The sequence below is a fragment of the Hevea brasiliensis genome, chromosome 4, assembly GCF_030052815.1.
Source record: "Hevea brasiliensis isolate MT/VB/25A 57/8 chromosome 4, ASM3005281v1, whole genome shotgun sequence".
NCBI lineage: Eukaryota > Viridiplantae > Streptophyta > Magnoliopsida > Malpighiales > Euphorbiaceae > Hevea > Hevea brasiliensis.
Window position 1 is genome coordinate 8,282,990 of NC_079496.1, and position 14,529 is coordinate 8,297,518.

General features: G+C 35.1%; 2 protein-coding genes and 1 pseudogene across 5 annotated transcripts; all 3 read left to right on the forward strand.

Moving 5' to 3' along the window:
- Positions 1-3,573, forward strand: part of LOC110642439 (DNA mismatch repair protein MSH1, mitochondrial-like) — a 51,190-nt pseudogene extending 47,617 nt beyond the window's left edge.
- A 1,067-nt stretch (positions 3,574-4,640) lies between these two features.
- Positions 4,641-10,128, forward strand: LOC110657513 (glutamyl-tRNA(Gln) amidotransferase subunit B, chloroplastic/mitochondrial). 4 transcript variants are annotated; one of them, XM_058145222.1, is made up of 10 exons: positions 4,644-4,942; positions 5,430-6,115; positions 6,410-6,647; positions 7,269-7,409; positions 7,509-7,712; positions 8,187-8,384; positions 8,686-8,754; positions 9,235-9,351; positions 9,461-9,551; positions 9,638-10,128. In XM_058145222.1, exons 2-9 carry the CDS (start codon positions 5,490-5,492, stop codon positions 9,539-9,541), a joined length of 1,674 nt encoding a protein of 557 aa, XP_058001205.1. In that variant the 5' UTR covers positions 4,644-4,942; positions 5,430-5,489; the 3' UTR covers positions 9,542-9,551; positions 9,638-10,128. The 4 variants fall into 4 exon arrangements, with proteins under 4 accessions (XP_058001204.1, XP_058001205.1, XP_058001202.1 ...); XM_058145219.1 differs by having other exon boundaries at positions 4,645-4,942; positions 5,430-6,119; positions 6,435-6,647; XM_058145220.1 differs by lacking the exon at positions 4,644-4,942 and adding an exon at positions 4,957-5,013 and having other exon boundaries at positions 5,430-6,119; positions 6,435-6,647.
- Positions 10,129-10,543: 415 nt separating this feature from the next.
- On the forward strand, positions 10,544-12,029 carry LOC131179522 (uncharacterized). Its single transcript, XM_058146401.1, has 2 exons — positions 10,544-11,402; positions 11,537-12,029. The coding sequence occupies exons 1-2, from the start codon at positions 10,984-10,986 to the stop codon at positions 11,703-11,705; spliced, it is 588 nt and encodes a 195-aa protein (XP_058002384.1). The 5' UTR covers positions 10,544-10,983; the 3' UTR covers positions 11,706-12,029.
- The last annotated feature ends 2,500 nt before the right edge of the window (positions 12,030-14,529 follow it).

The window sequence follows — 14,529 nt, forward strand, 5'->3', positions numbered from 1 at the left end:
AATCTCCACCATTGATCTTACTTGTAAGGACGAACTCGGAGCCCTTGGATCGAAGAAGAAAACGACAAGATCAGCGCCTTTCACTCCCAGCGCTCGGATCGCCCCGGACAAGAGAATTTAGGACCGTCAGATTAGAAGAAGAAAATGACAAATATTCTGAAGGGGATCTCAGCCGTCCGTTCTGATCCTCTTTCATTCCTGAGCCTCAGATCATGTCCTCCGAAATCCTGACCCTCCATCTCCCTCAAAATAGATCTTGACCCTTCATGGGGAGCACCCAGTTCCTATAAATACCTGCATGAAAACTGTTCAAAGAACGGGCAAAAAAAGGAGAAATAGTTACTATAGTGGAAGAACTCTGAAATTTAATTCAGTTTGTTACTCTGCTGTTTTTTAAGTTTTGATAAGGAAAAACTTTTGAAACCAGTTTTCCGAAGTGTTTTCTTGCAAAAGGGATTCTTGAAATACTGGAACTCTCCATTTTCAGTTCTTTCATTATCCTGTGACGCCCTTATTTTCAGTTCTTTGTCCTCTTTGTTTCCATTCTTATTCCCCAAGCTCAACTTGCTTGTGTAAACTTGACTGCCGCTTAGCGAAGCATCCTTCGTTTCTAGGAGAGCTTCAGCCTTCAAGCTAAACAGCTTGTGCCCCTATTACGTTCTGCGATTAGTTTAGTAGATTCGGCTCCTCACAGGTAAGTGTTTATATCTCTGTTTCACTAAAAGCTCTTTTTATTTTACGCATTTCCTTTACTTTTATGTTCGTAATCTTCGCCAAGTTTCTATGGTGTAATGAAGGTTATTCCCGAAGTTTACTTTCTTTGTCAATTGGTCCATTCTTTTTGTTAAGCTTTGCTACTTCTAAATGCGAAAGTCCTCATCTCAAGTAGCGTATAAGTAGTTCGGTAAAATGTAGGTAGTCGTGTCTTAAGTGCTTCTTTAAAATAGAAAGCCTGAGTAATACGTCAAGAAAATAATAGAGTTGTATCACTAGGCTAACAGAGAAGGCGATCCAGTATGACGTCATAAAGCAGAATGAAACTGAATTTCAAGTAAATAAACAGGACGGATTATGTACAAAAAGGTATTGGTAAGGTAATTACATAGGAGATCGGTAAAATTTAGTCTGGCATCCTTTGTCTGGTCACAAGGTACCAACCAATTAAAAGAAGCCTCATTCCGACCCTTAGCATCTTTGAATGCCGAAACTCTTAGTTTCAGGTTCTTATGATGCGTAGCTGTAATTAAACCTTGAGAGATCGGAAAAGTCCTTATCCGGTCCCTATTTAAATGTTCAATAGAGGTCGGAGGAGAGTTCTTATCCGATCCTCGCCCAGAATTTTAATAAATATTTAATAGAGGTCGGAAGAGAGTTCTTATCCGATCCTCAAACTTAAAATTTAAATATTTAATAGAGGTCGGAAGAGAGTTCTTATCCGATCCTCAAACTTAAAATTTAAATATTTAATAGAGGTCGGAAGAGAGTTCTTATCCGATTCTCAAACTTAAAATTTTAATATTTATAAGGAGGTCGGAGGAGAATTCTTATCCGATCCTCAAGCCAAAATTTTAATATTTACAAGAGATCGGAGGAGAGTTCTTATCCGATTCTCACTTAAAAACTTCAACACATATTTAAAAGAGGTCGGAGGAGAGTTCTTATCCGATTCTCAACCCAAAATTTTAATAAATATTTATAGGAGATCGGAGGAGAGTTCTTGTCCGACTTCCAAGTCAAATTTTAACAAATACGTAAGATGATCCCCCTGAAATAAAATTAATACGCGACAGCAACTCACTAAGGTTGTCTCATTTACTTATGTATCTGGGTAATCCGGATTAGTGAAAAATCAAACATTCCTTTCGGTCAAAAGGATTAACATTCCCATTCAAGCCCTCCTAACTATGAAGAACGTGAAGTTAAATCTACTTACCCTCGTTGAGGGACGAGGTGGGGTGCCTAACACCTTCCCCACCTGTTCATGGACTCCGAACCTAGAATCTCTGTTTTTGAAGTGGTTTCATTTTAACTTGCTTTCACAAATAGTTTTCTTTAATTTCCCTCAAAATTAAAGTGGCGACTCCTCACTTTTCCACTTCGGTGAGTGTTCGTCCAGGCGACCGCAAAACACCTTGCGACAGATGAAATATGTCGAGGGACAGAAACAGCAAAAGGGACTTGTATTGCTGGAAGCATTGTTGAAACTCTTGATAACATTGGTTGTCTTGGTATTGTATCTACTCATCTGCATGGAATATTTGATTTGCCACTTGATACCAAGAGCACTGAATACAAAGCAATGGGAACAGAATATGTTGATGGACAAACAAAACCAACTTGGAGGTTGATAGATGGGATCTGCAGGGAAAGCCTTGCTTTTGAAACAGCAAAGAGGGAAGGAATCCCTGAAACAATAATCCAAAGAGCTGAAGACTTGTATTTTTCTGCTTATGCAGAAGAAGTTTCTCCAGAAAGGATCGAAGAAAGAAAAAAACAGTTCTATTCTGGTGGGACTGTTAATAGCTCCCATGAAGCCCATTTTCCACCAAGGCAAACCACAGCAGGAGCTCTGAATCATAATACCAATTCAGGAAAGTTGGATCTTTTAGAGAGGAAGGATGTTGAGAGTGCTATTACCATAATATGCCAGAGGAAGCTGATTGAGCTTTACAAACAGAAAAACTCATCAGAACTTTTAGCTGTGTTCTGTGTTGCTATTGGTGCTAGGGAACAGCCATCTCCATCAACAATAGGTTCTTCATGTGTGTATGTGATGCTGAGACCGGACAAGAGACTGTATGTTGGAGTGGTATGTGCTTTACTTCTTCTATCACTAATTTTGACATCACACTTAGAGATAGAGATCAATTAATTCACTTAACAGAGATGAACTGCATCTTGCCAAACTATGGCAGTAAGCATTATCTCATTATTTGTTAAAAAATGATGGTAATGTACCATTTCAAAATGATTGCTTAATCAACCTTAATTTTTCTGTATGTTATTTGATGTGACTCATCTCTGTTGAATTGAATTCATCTCTTCTATTTTATTGAATATCAACTTAATAGTAATTTCTTGTACCTTTTGTTAAATGTGGCACAGACGGATGATCTTGAAGGCCGAGTCCGTGCGCATCGATCAAAGGAGGGGATTCATAATGCCTCCTTTCTTTATTTTATAGTTCAAGGAAAAAGCATTGCTTGCCAACTGGAAACCCTTCTAATCAACCAGCTTCCTAATAAAGGCTTCCAACTGACTAATGTGGCTGATGGTAAACATCGGAATTTTGGCACAACCAATCTCTCCCTGGAAAGTATGCCTGTTGATTAATACCTCTACAGCTTTGACCTTCCATTTTGTAAAAGCTACTTTGATGAGTAGAAATGGTTTTCCTGTCTTTGTATGAGGAAAATGGGGTAGGAATGTACCATATATGACAGTAGGATGATATGGAATTAAGTAGCAGTGGTTGCAGCAATTATGTATTGATGTCAGTTGCTCCACCTGCGGATTTTGTATATCACCCACTGGACAGGGTCAATTCTTGCTACAGATTGATGCGTTTTGTCACGCAACAAGTTGTGCATGTATATACATACATACTTGTACATTCATTTCCGTGGGAAATCCAGTGTCAATTGCGGTAACAATTTAACGTTCTTCATTTGGAGGGCTCTTTCTTCCAGTGGGTGTGGGGGTTGGGTTTTGGAAGAGGGCCTTTTACTTCCCATTACAGCATGTCACCCTCCTTTCCATACTATAAAAGATTTCTTTCCTATTATAAACCCCATCAACCGTAAACGTCGTGGTATGAAGACTATAGGAGGAATAACCGAATTAAATTCAAGAATTTACCTTTCCCAAAAACAAAGAACTTATTTTTATATTTGCATATATTGATTCATTCATCAACACATAATCACTCAAAAAGAATCAAAACCAAAAAAAAAAAAGACTTCAAGAGAACAAGTAAATTAAATTAGAAAGGCAGAATCTCACATTTCATCAAATCATCACAGAATCACATACAAACACGAATACATCTACACATAAAGAAATCAAGAAACCAGAAGGAATTGTCTTTGTCAGAGACCATGGGGAACCATCTTCGTCACGACTTGGGAGTCTTGACATGTTGCAGGAAGAAGCATCCCAAATGCAAACCGAAATCGAAAAGCGACGGGGAATAAAAACTAAGAGTGGAACCGAAAATGGAACCTGAGAAGTGGAAAATAGTCGGCAACGCTTGATTGAAACTGTAGGCTTCAACGGCGCCGGGAAAAGGAAGAAGGAGGAAGACAAGATGGTATAGGTTGCTTGGCTTAAGAAAAGGAAGAAGTAAAAAACAAATAGGTTGCAGAAGCATCAAGGGACCTTAGGAAGTAATAAAATGGGCTTGAAGTTTATAGGAAGCTGGGTTGATGACTTCAAAAACATGGGCTGGACTGTTAATCCCCCTGATCTTTTATTTTCGTTGCTGCTAGAGGATAATTCTGTAATTCCCCTGTCTTGAATGAAATAAACCTTTTCAAGAAAAAAAAAAAGGAAGGCTGCACGGAAGTCAAGAATATTACCAATTGTAATAGAGGATTGAATAATTTATCTCATAGTAAAAAAGAAATAATTTAAACTCTTCTTGGCCTCTGCTAATCTATTCTACAGAGAGACGATTTAAAAAAAAAATCACTTGCAGTCAAAAATTTTGAAATTTATCTTCAATCATTCATCCCAATTCTTGAATTGAAAAACCAGGATCAAGAATTCAGGATAAACTTGTTTGGTTGGTTCGGCTGTGAGACCGAAACTGAACCGGAGTAACTGACTAATTCGAACCGGCCTTCCTTCCGTTAATCCGAGTTCGCTGTTCAAAATCAAAGGCGAGTGGATGATTTTCGGTAGGCTCTCTTTCGTCCTTGTGTCACTTGCCCTGAAACAACAGGTATTTCACTCTTCATTGTTTTAGCTCTTCCTTTCTCTGCGCATTCTTTTACTAATTTTTAGTGTTTTTACGTACGAATGCTTTCCCTTAAGAATCCCCTCTTCAGTTTTTCCGTCTTTTATAGGATTGTCCTTGCTCATTTTCAAGTTTTGAGCATGAATTGTCTCTGGTCATCCGATAATTTTTGCTGTATGTATATTCGGAGTCGTAAACTTTTGGAAGTTGGTGTTTTTTCATTTGTTTTCGTTGTTTTTGAATTCCCTTTTTCTTTCTTTTCCCCCCTAATTTATTTGATTATACTTTCTTATTGTCATTGTCAAGTTGTTTGGAGCGTGAATTGTCTTCTGTGTATCTTATAAGTTCAGCTCTTGTGTTCAATGTCAATTCAAAGTATTAAACTTTGTATAAGTTAGTTTCCTTCTTTCCATTTCTATTATAATTTTATTGACTATTGCTGTTTGCTTATTACCTGTTTGATGTTTTGCAGAGGCAGCTGTAGAATTGTTTGGATTCTACCTTCTAAATTGGAGTAAATAATCGATAAAATATGGCGTTCACATTGTTTAGAAACATTCAAACCCACCCTTTATTGCTATATCCAACTGCATTCTTTAGAAGAAATAATTTTGTTTTCTACTGCATGATGAAAAGCACCACGCAAAGTCAAACAGCTACTCGAGAAAACCAGCACAGTCCGCAAATTAAAGTTTCACCACAAACCCAGTCCAAAACCCTTGATAAACTCACAAAAGATTATGAGGCAATCATTGGTATAGAAACCCATGTCCAACTCTCTACTTTAACCAAGGCCTTCTGTGGCTGCCCTTATAACTATGGGGCTCAACCAAACTCCAGTATCTGCCCCATTTGTATGGGTTTACCTGGTGCTTTACCAGTGTTGAACTCTAGAGTTATTGAATTTGCTGTGAAATTAGGCCTTGCACTTAATTGCAAGCTGTCTTTGAACTCAAAGTTTGATAGAAAACAGTACTTTTACCCTGACCTTCCAAAGGGATACCAGATATCTCAGTTTGATGTACCAATCGCAATTGGTGGTCACATTGATTTAGATCTCCCTGTGGAATTTGGTGGTGGGCATAGAAGGTTTGGCATTACCAGGGTTCACATGGAAGAGGATGCAGGGAAGCTGCTTCATTCAGGAAATGGAAGTTACTCACAGGAAATTACTTGTTCTCTTAGTTTTCATTAATATTCTTAAGTTCTTACTGTTTCTAATGAAATTGGTTTCACTTTGCTTGATTGTATTATTGTTATCTGGTTCCCTGGTTTTGCTGTTTTTATGATTTAATCTATTTCATTTACTATTTCTTTGATTTGTTGGTTAAGATTTATTAATGACATTTTTCAGTGGGGTTTTCATATCAGTTCTTTGAGGGAATTTCATTATTATTTAAGATTTTTGTTTCTAAGGGTTTGTGGAAGATTTAAGCTACATAGTGATGGGGTTCTTGACAATGTTTATCATTTTTTGCAGGTTGATCTGAACAGGGCTGGGGTACCATTGCTTGAGATTGTTTCTGAACCTGATATGAGGAATGGTATTGAAGCTGCAGAATATGCAGCAGAACTACAGCGGGTGGTTAGGTATTTGGGAGTGAGCAATGGCAATATGCAGGAAGGTTCTCTTCGCTGTGATGTGAATGTTTCAATTCGACCGATTGGGCAATCAGAGTTTGGAACGAAGGTAAATTACTTCTATTTAACCAACTAAGGGAAATGGCTGGGTGGTTGAGTATTTCAGTATTCAAAGATTAAAAGTGAAATGCTCAGTGATTATAATTTTCTGGTCAAGAAGTTTATGTTTTCATGATTTCATCATGAATTGGCATGAATTGTAGTCTATAGTGCTAAAGTAGGTTCATTATATTTTTTTGTGATGTATGTAAATTTCCAGCCCATTTTAAAAGTTTGAAAACTTGAGTCCCTTTAAGGAAAGGTAAGTAATTTCCCAGAGCTAGTGATTTGGTTTTCTGTGTTCTTTAATATGCAAACACATAAACCCATACATACATGAACTCTCTCTGTCTCTCTCTCTCTCTCTTTTTCTCTCTCTCTCTGTTATTTAATAGATTGAATGGTATTCAAAACAGCCCTATTCGACATAGTTCTACTTTTGCCATCATACTAGCCTAATTTTAGAGGACTGTTGGACTTTCCTCTTAAGCATATTTACTTTCTTCTGACTGTGACTTTGTTTTGGAGGATAGATGATTTGCCATGCACTTTTTATCAAGTTGAATGAATGATGTTATACCTGATGTATGATAGGCGGATGCTGATATATGATTTTATTTTGCTGTGGCAGGTTGAGGTAAAGAATTTAAACTCATTTTCATCAATTAATAGGGCCATTGATTTTGAGATATCAAGGCAAGTGCTCCTCCACAGTCAAGGCCAAGGTGATTCAATTGTACAAGAAACTAGACTTTGGGAAGAAGGTTCTCAGGTTATACTGTATATCATTTTCTTTCTAGTTCAACCAGTTAAAAAAATATATTTCTGCAGCCTGTCTATTTTAACTCACAGTTCCCTTTTCTTTATTTAGAAAACAGTTTCAATGAGGAAAAAGGAGGGGCTTTCTGATTATCGATATTTTCCTGAACCAGACCTTCCAGAAGTTATTATCACAAAAGAATATGTTGATAGTATCCGAAATTCTTTGCCAGAACTTCCAGAAATGAAGCGTCGGAGATATGAGAGCATGGGCCTAAGCATGCAGGATGTTCTTTTCCTTGCAAATGACATAAGTGTAAGTCCTCACCATAACATTAATTGCATCTATAATTTTTTTTTATTTATTTATGAATAAAAAGCTGAGTTTATATTGCTTAAATAGAACCATTGTTTAGAAGTTATAAAAATAAAAATAAAAATATGCTGTACCTTAGGGGCCCTAAGAAATATATGTATTCTGTTCCTTAATTCCCTAGAATTTAGTGATAATGACATTTTCATTTGAACTTTGTTATGGAAACCCCAGTATTGATTAACATATAACACTCATGTTGTGTAGATGGGAAATGTTAGTCTTTAGTTCTCCTGTGTGCATGGCAAGTGGCGTGCAATTTTCTGGCATCTAAGATATTTACTCTGAAGCAACCTTTAATAGATGATCTTTTTTGCCTTCTCCATGCTCATGGTTCTGAAATGTTGTGTTTCCTGAAAAGGTATCATGCTGGAATGATCTAATTGGGGATTTTCAATGACTGAATGAATGTCTTAGGTTGCAGAATTTTTTGATGCAACCATTGCAAAGGGTGCTGATGTGAAGCTGGCTACCAACTGGATAATGGGTGATATTGCTGCCTACATGAAAAATGAAAAAGTGTCTATAAATGAGATCAAACTTACCCCTCAAGAGCTAGCTGAGCTGATTGCATCAATTAAAGGTGGCACCATTAGTGGAAAGATTGGGAAAGAGGTAAAAGTTTACTTCAATTCAGTATCAATCAACTTCTTAAGCATCCTAGTATATCATCTCAGTGCTGCAATATACTATTTTTCCTTTAGCTTTTATTTTTCATTATCTACTGGTTGCAGCATCCTGGTTAGCCTTGTGAATTAATTTTGCGTTTCACTAATAATAATGAAGAACTTTGTAAGAGACATACTTTGAAGGCATTCTAGAGGTGCAGTTAAAATAGCTAAATGTGGAACTGGACCTTGTGGTATTTGTCATTCTTTATTTTGTTCACGATAAATTTCCCCTTTATTAATTGCAGATACTGTTTGAGCTCATAGCCAAAGGCGGAACTGTTAAGGGACTGATAGAAGAAAAGGATCTTGTTCAGGCAAGTTATTCTGTGCTTCAGTAACCTATTTTCAAAGGCATATTTGAGCTTTTTCTCTAATAACCTAGTAGTCACTTTTAGTTTAACAATGGACGCTTCTAACTTCTACATAAATTAGTGACTAATAACATAAACTGGAAGCTCAGATGCTTGACATTTTGATTTCTTCACAAACCTTACGGTGGAGCAAGCTGATCTTATTAATGTTATGGTTTTTGATATTCGAGTATTAGTTATCATGTCTGGTGAAAGGTTTGTATTGAGGTTTCTACTATTTCAAACCAGGCTTTCATGAGCAGCTTGTTCAAATGAACTCAACATATCATGAAGTTTGAGATGGGTATTGTTTCATTGAGTGATTAGGTATGGTGGGGATGATCAATGTAAAAAATTCAAATTGTTGAGACAATTAGATTGATCACAATGAGAATAAAATTGTGAGCCTAGTAATAGGTCTCTTACATGTTTCAAAAATAGCAGATTGTAGATCCTGCTGAAATTGAGAAAATGGTGGTTAAAGTAATATCTGAGAATCCAAAGCAGTTGGAACAATATCGTGCAGGCAAAACCAAGCTACAAGGTTATTTTGCAGGCCAGGTTTGAAATGACACTTCTTTTATTTTATCTTTCCCTTGTTTATTTATTTATTCATTTTCCAGATTCTTGCATCTAGGAAGACTATCTTGACTAGTGAATTCATTTCCAGGTGATGAAAGTATCAAAAGGTAAGGCAAATCCAGGCCTTCTGAACAAGATCCTTCTAGAAAAATTAAATGACAAAAGTTGAAAGTTAATAGGTGGGTATCTTCTTAAGAATCTTGTTTTTGAAAACATATTTTTGTGTCATGTAAGATCACAAGAACTGTGTCTTTCATTGGTGTAGCTGGAGAACATTAATCTTGACCTGCTATTGGGAAGCCATTGCTGATCCTTGGACTTGATTTGGCTGATTTGCAATCTAAAACAGTTTAGCTTGCGAACCATTGTCTTGTCTGTCCAACAGGGAGAAGAAAACTTAGGCTCTTACCAGTCCAACAGGGAGAAGAAAATGTAGGCTCAAAACACGCGCGGAAACTGACGGCATCTTGTTATGGTACCATGCGTGATTAAGGACATCACTTCATACAGAGACAGGGGCATCGGAATTTGCTTGTAATTTCTCTTGTTTTGCTGTTACAAGTCAATATTGAGCTGCAACTTCTTGTTATGCACTCAAATAAATTGATGCTGTGCCAATTATGTATTTCTTTTCCCTTCTAGATCATTTCCACGTTATATCACTTGATTATGAGAAGATTTACCCTTAATCACTAGGCTTTGTTTTAGTGGACAAGGAGAACGTGTTATGTCACTACGCTCGATTTGTTTTCCATATAGTTTTTTCTTGCTAAAGCCTTGAAATGGTCTGTTTTTGCTTTGAATATTCACATATCAACCTCTCTAATTTGAATAATTACGTAAATTATCAGTAAAATAAACACTGTAATAATGCATTTTTCTGTTATATCCAATAAAAACAATTTTACAACTCGATCATTTGTTTCGTTGAGTCAGTAGTGGCAACTTGATAGCTGCTAACAGTGGTATGTAGCTGAACTTTTGAGTAAAAAAAAAAAAAATTCCCATTTGCTATTTTATTTAATTTTTATCCTAATTTAATAAAATTACAATTATATAAAAAGATTTAGATTTTATGTGATTTGGCTAACAATAAATTCTATATTCGTGATTGGATTAATTGTTCGCAACCTCAATGTTTGTCATAACTGATAGCCAGGCATTTTCTATCATCTCTGATTTCTGCTTGATTCTACAGTGAATTAATATCATAATTTAGTTATAATGTTAGTTCAAAAACTTCAATTTTTTTTTAATTATTATTTCTTCTCTATTATTAAGCCTGTCTAGAAGCTCTCCAAGGTAGATTCGTTGGTGGGTATTGACCAAGTCACAGGCTTGAGGGTTTCAGAAAAACACATAACCTCCAGATTTAGCAAGGGACAACAATGCACAAACTTGTCTCCCAAATTTAGCAAAAATCAACAATGCTCATATCCTGTCAATCACAAAATCATTAGCTAACAATTTGTTAGTAGTTTTTGGATAAACACACAAATGTGCAAATCATTTTTTTTAACATACCATTTTTCTGTCTCAAGTTTAAGCCACCCTTGGCCTGTGGTGGGTGGTGGTGGTGGCTATTCATGGTCATAGCAACAGCCAGAGGCCATGGGAAGTGAAACCACACCGGGGAGGAAGGTAATGGTTGTGGCTGATCCAACCCGAGAATCGGCAGGCGCACTTCAATATGCTCTTTCCCATGTAGTTCTTGAGAATGATGAGCTCATACTTCTCCATGTCGAAAATCCCAGTTCTTGGAGGAACGCATTTTCATTCCTCAGGAGGTCTAGTCTTTCTTCTACCTCTGTTCCAAACTTGGAAGGAGGAGATGTTGATTTTCTTGAGGCAATGAAGCAGGTATGTGAGGTTTCTCAGCCTAGAATCCGCATCCGTAAAGAGAAGGTGCAAATGGAAGCCAAGTTAAAGGACAAAGACAAGGCTAATGCTATTCTTGTTAGTTGCAATACGTTAGGCGTTGATCTTGTCATTATTGGCCAACGTCGAAGTCTCTCCAGTGCCTTGTTAGGGTGAGTTTTCAGAATCCATTTCTTGCACATAAATTGACAAGAAGATGAGAAACATGACCATCTCCCAATCCAATTATGCATTGCTTATCTATTTTCTTTTAATTTGAGGGTCTCTCATTCTATGTTATTTCTAGATACACTAGCATCAAGCGGTCAGGAAGCTCAGGACTGAAGGCCTTTGACACAGCAGAGTATTTGATTGAGAACAGCAAGTGCACCTGTGTTGGAGTGCAGAAAAAGGGCCAAAATGCAGGCTATCTCCTGAATACAAAAACCCAGAAAAATTTCTGGCTTCTAGCTTAATCAATCACTTTGAACCAATCATCCCCACCTACCGACTAGAATGTTTCATCATGATCATGTCATCTCCAATTTGAAGTCAGTGCAGGTGATGATGATCAATCATCACTTCTTTGTTGAGATGACAAAATCAAGATCTATTTTGACAGCTTTAAATGTGCTAATTGTTCCATGCATTGACAGATTGCATGAACTTTTGATTATTCTTATTTTTGCCATCTCTTAAGTTATCAAGTGATAATGTCTCTTTTCAAATCCGAATGCATAGGAGTTTGTAAATATGCATACAACAAGGAAAGAGCAGTAGAAATCAACTTCTATTTCTTCTACTTTATTTCTCCTTTTTTTTTTTCACAGCATTTCTTCTATTTCAAATCCTTGATCACATAGGGCTACATGAAAATTCAAAAAAACCAAACCAAATGATTTTTTTTTTGGGTAATCCAAAATAAATTTAATTTTTAAGAGTGCAAGCTCTGCTAAATATTAGATAAAAAATGGTCAAATTTGTAAACATTATTTAATTAATTTTGAAAACTTTAAAAAGGTTATTCAATTGTGTTCTAAACTCGTGTATTAAAACATAAACACTTAATCATTGAATCATTAACTCAATGAATTAATTAACTTATATTTTGCCTAATCTAATTCGGTCAATTAGTTAAAAAGTATATTATTCACCTGATAAATTCAGATTCGAGTCTCACCCTCTTAAAAAAAAAAAAAAATCCTTATATTTCAATATAAGGTTTGTAAGCAAAACGTTAGTTGCATACTTAGAACTCACCAATGTATTCTTTCCTTATAAAAATTGAAGGAAAATTATCATTAGCCTTTTTCTTTTAAATATTTCAATAACAACCCAATAAGCAACTTTTGAATGGATAAGGATTAAGGTGATCAGTGTAGTGCTCACATTAACATCATTTGAACGAAAAAAAAAAGCTTTGCAATTAATTAGTTATGCTAAAGCAAGAACACATCTCGTCACCATGTGAAGCAAGTCGTTCTTGTATCCCATAAAAAATAATATATGTTTTTCCTTTAGCGACTAAACAAAGTGCAAGAATTGGATTGTTTCTTCGGTCTAATTTGAAGTTGAAAGTACGTGTCTCTCTCTCAATTTTTTCCTTTTTCTTTGATGGGGATAGCGTTTGAATGATATTCCAAGTCGAACTCTTGGAATTCCAGAGAAAGACTTTAGTAACGTTAACCACATGGACCTATCCTAGTTTGGTCTTGTTAGTGCACTGGTCGAATGCATATCATTTCTTTTATAAATTAAGACCGAATAATACCCATTTCCTACAAAATTATATTACAAATCTTACTTAGATTTGCTTTTTTTAATGAAACTTATGATTTAGTTTTTAATGCATCAAGTAGGGAAAACAATTCTTAATTATTAATATCAAAATAAAGCAGTAAATTCAGTAGTTACAATGAGCGCTTCCTATCAGTGCGATGAGATGTGTCTATTTATTTATCTTTTGACTTAAAATAAGAGTAATTATAGAAAAGAATTTTAGAGTGTATAAAATAAAATGTCTATTTTGACTCTTAAAAAATAATTAATAGTTAGATTCGTTTTTAAAGTATTTCAAGTTTAAATAAATTTTTTAAATTTTTTAACTTTTAAAAGTAAATAAAAAAATAATTATAATTTAACAAATATAATTTAATCATTAATTTAAATTACTTTAATACTTTATTTTTATAAAATACAATTAATTACAATTTATTACATATGTAATTTATAATATGATATTTTCATAATTACAATATAATATGCATAATACTTTCATATTATTTTAATATATAATTCACTTAATTCTTTCACGTAAAAAATATCTTTAAATTATTTAACACATGCACAAAATTTTATAACAAATTTTTTTGGAAGATACTAATATTTCATATATTAAATATCTTATTATCATATATTAATTAAAATATTTAAATATAAATAAAGACTAGTAAAAGAATTCTAATAATTGATAAATAAATTATATATATATATAATTATAAATAAATATATATAAATTTTGAATTTTTTTTTTTTTTAAGATAACGCACATAAGCCTGTCAGGAACAGAACTATTAAATTAAAATTATTAATAAAAAATTAAAATTATATCAAATAGATTTGATTCGGGAGTACTAGCTTATTGTAAACTACATGTCTATGAGCAGCTACTACGGCGTCTTTACAAGCAACGAATGCCTGACTGCCTCTGTAGAAACAAGGACTGTTCTGAAATGGGCCAAACGGTCAGCAAGCTCTTTACCCTTTTAGCTCTGATTCGCGATTATGTTAGTGTATTACCATTTCAGTCCTAAAGTTTATCTGACTGCGCTTTTTGAATTGATTAATTTGCACCCACCTTCTTCATGAAAGTGATGATGCATTCAAATACTATTATCACCTAGACTGTAATCTCATACGTGTTGTTGCTAACTAAAGCTTAACAGGTTAGTTGGTGTGCTGTGCTTTTTGTTTTTTTATGCCCTCAAGGTGCTCGTTGTTGTTCCTGCAACAAATCATGATGGGTTTTGGACATGCTGTAGTCCTTTTCGATGCTTCATTGGCTAGATTGAAACGGTAGTCCTGGAATAATCTAACGACTAACAACATCTCTGTTGTGTATTATTAGTGTGGGGAAAAAATTTACAAATTGAAACAATCAGCTGTCTTTTCACGATTATATTTAATAATGTCGTGATTATCGTGTGAATTCCACCGCAAGGTCACAATTCTCCACGTCAGTCTCTCAAAAACTGAACATCAAGACTTGCTTTTTTTATTTATAATTTTCTTTTTTTTTTT

Coding starts and splice junctions, on each gene's coding strand:
- LOC110657513 (XM_058145222.1), top strand. CDS start 5,490: ATGGCGTTCACATTGTTTAGAAACATTCAAACCCACCCTTTATTGCTA. Junction 8,385..8,685: donor GTGGAAAGATTGGGAAAGAG/GTAAAAGTTTAC, acceptor TATTAATTGCAG/ATACTGTTTGAGCTCATAGC. Junction 8,755..9,234: donor AAGAAAAGGATCTTGTTCAG/GCAAGTTATTCT, acceptor CAAAAATAGCAG/ATTGTAGATCCTGCTGAAAT.
- LOC131179522 (XM_058146401.1), top strand. CDS start 10,984: ATGGGAAGTGAAACCACACCGGGGAGGAAGGTAATGGTTGTGGCTGAT. Junction 11,403..11,536: donor CTCTCCAGTGCCTTGTTAGG/GTGAGTTTTCAG, acceptor TGTTATTTCTAG/ATACACTAGCATCAAGCGGT.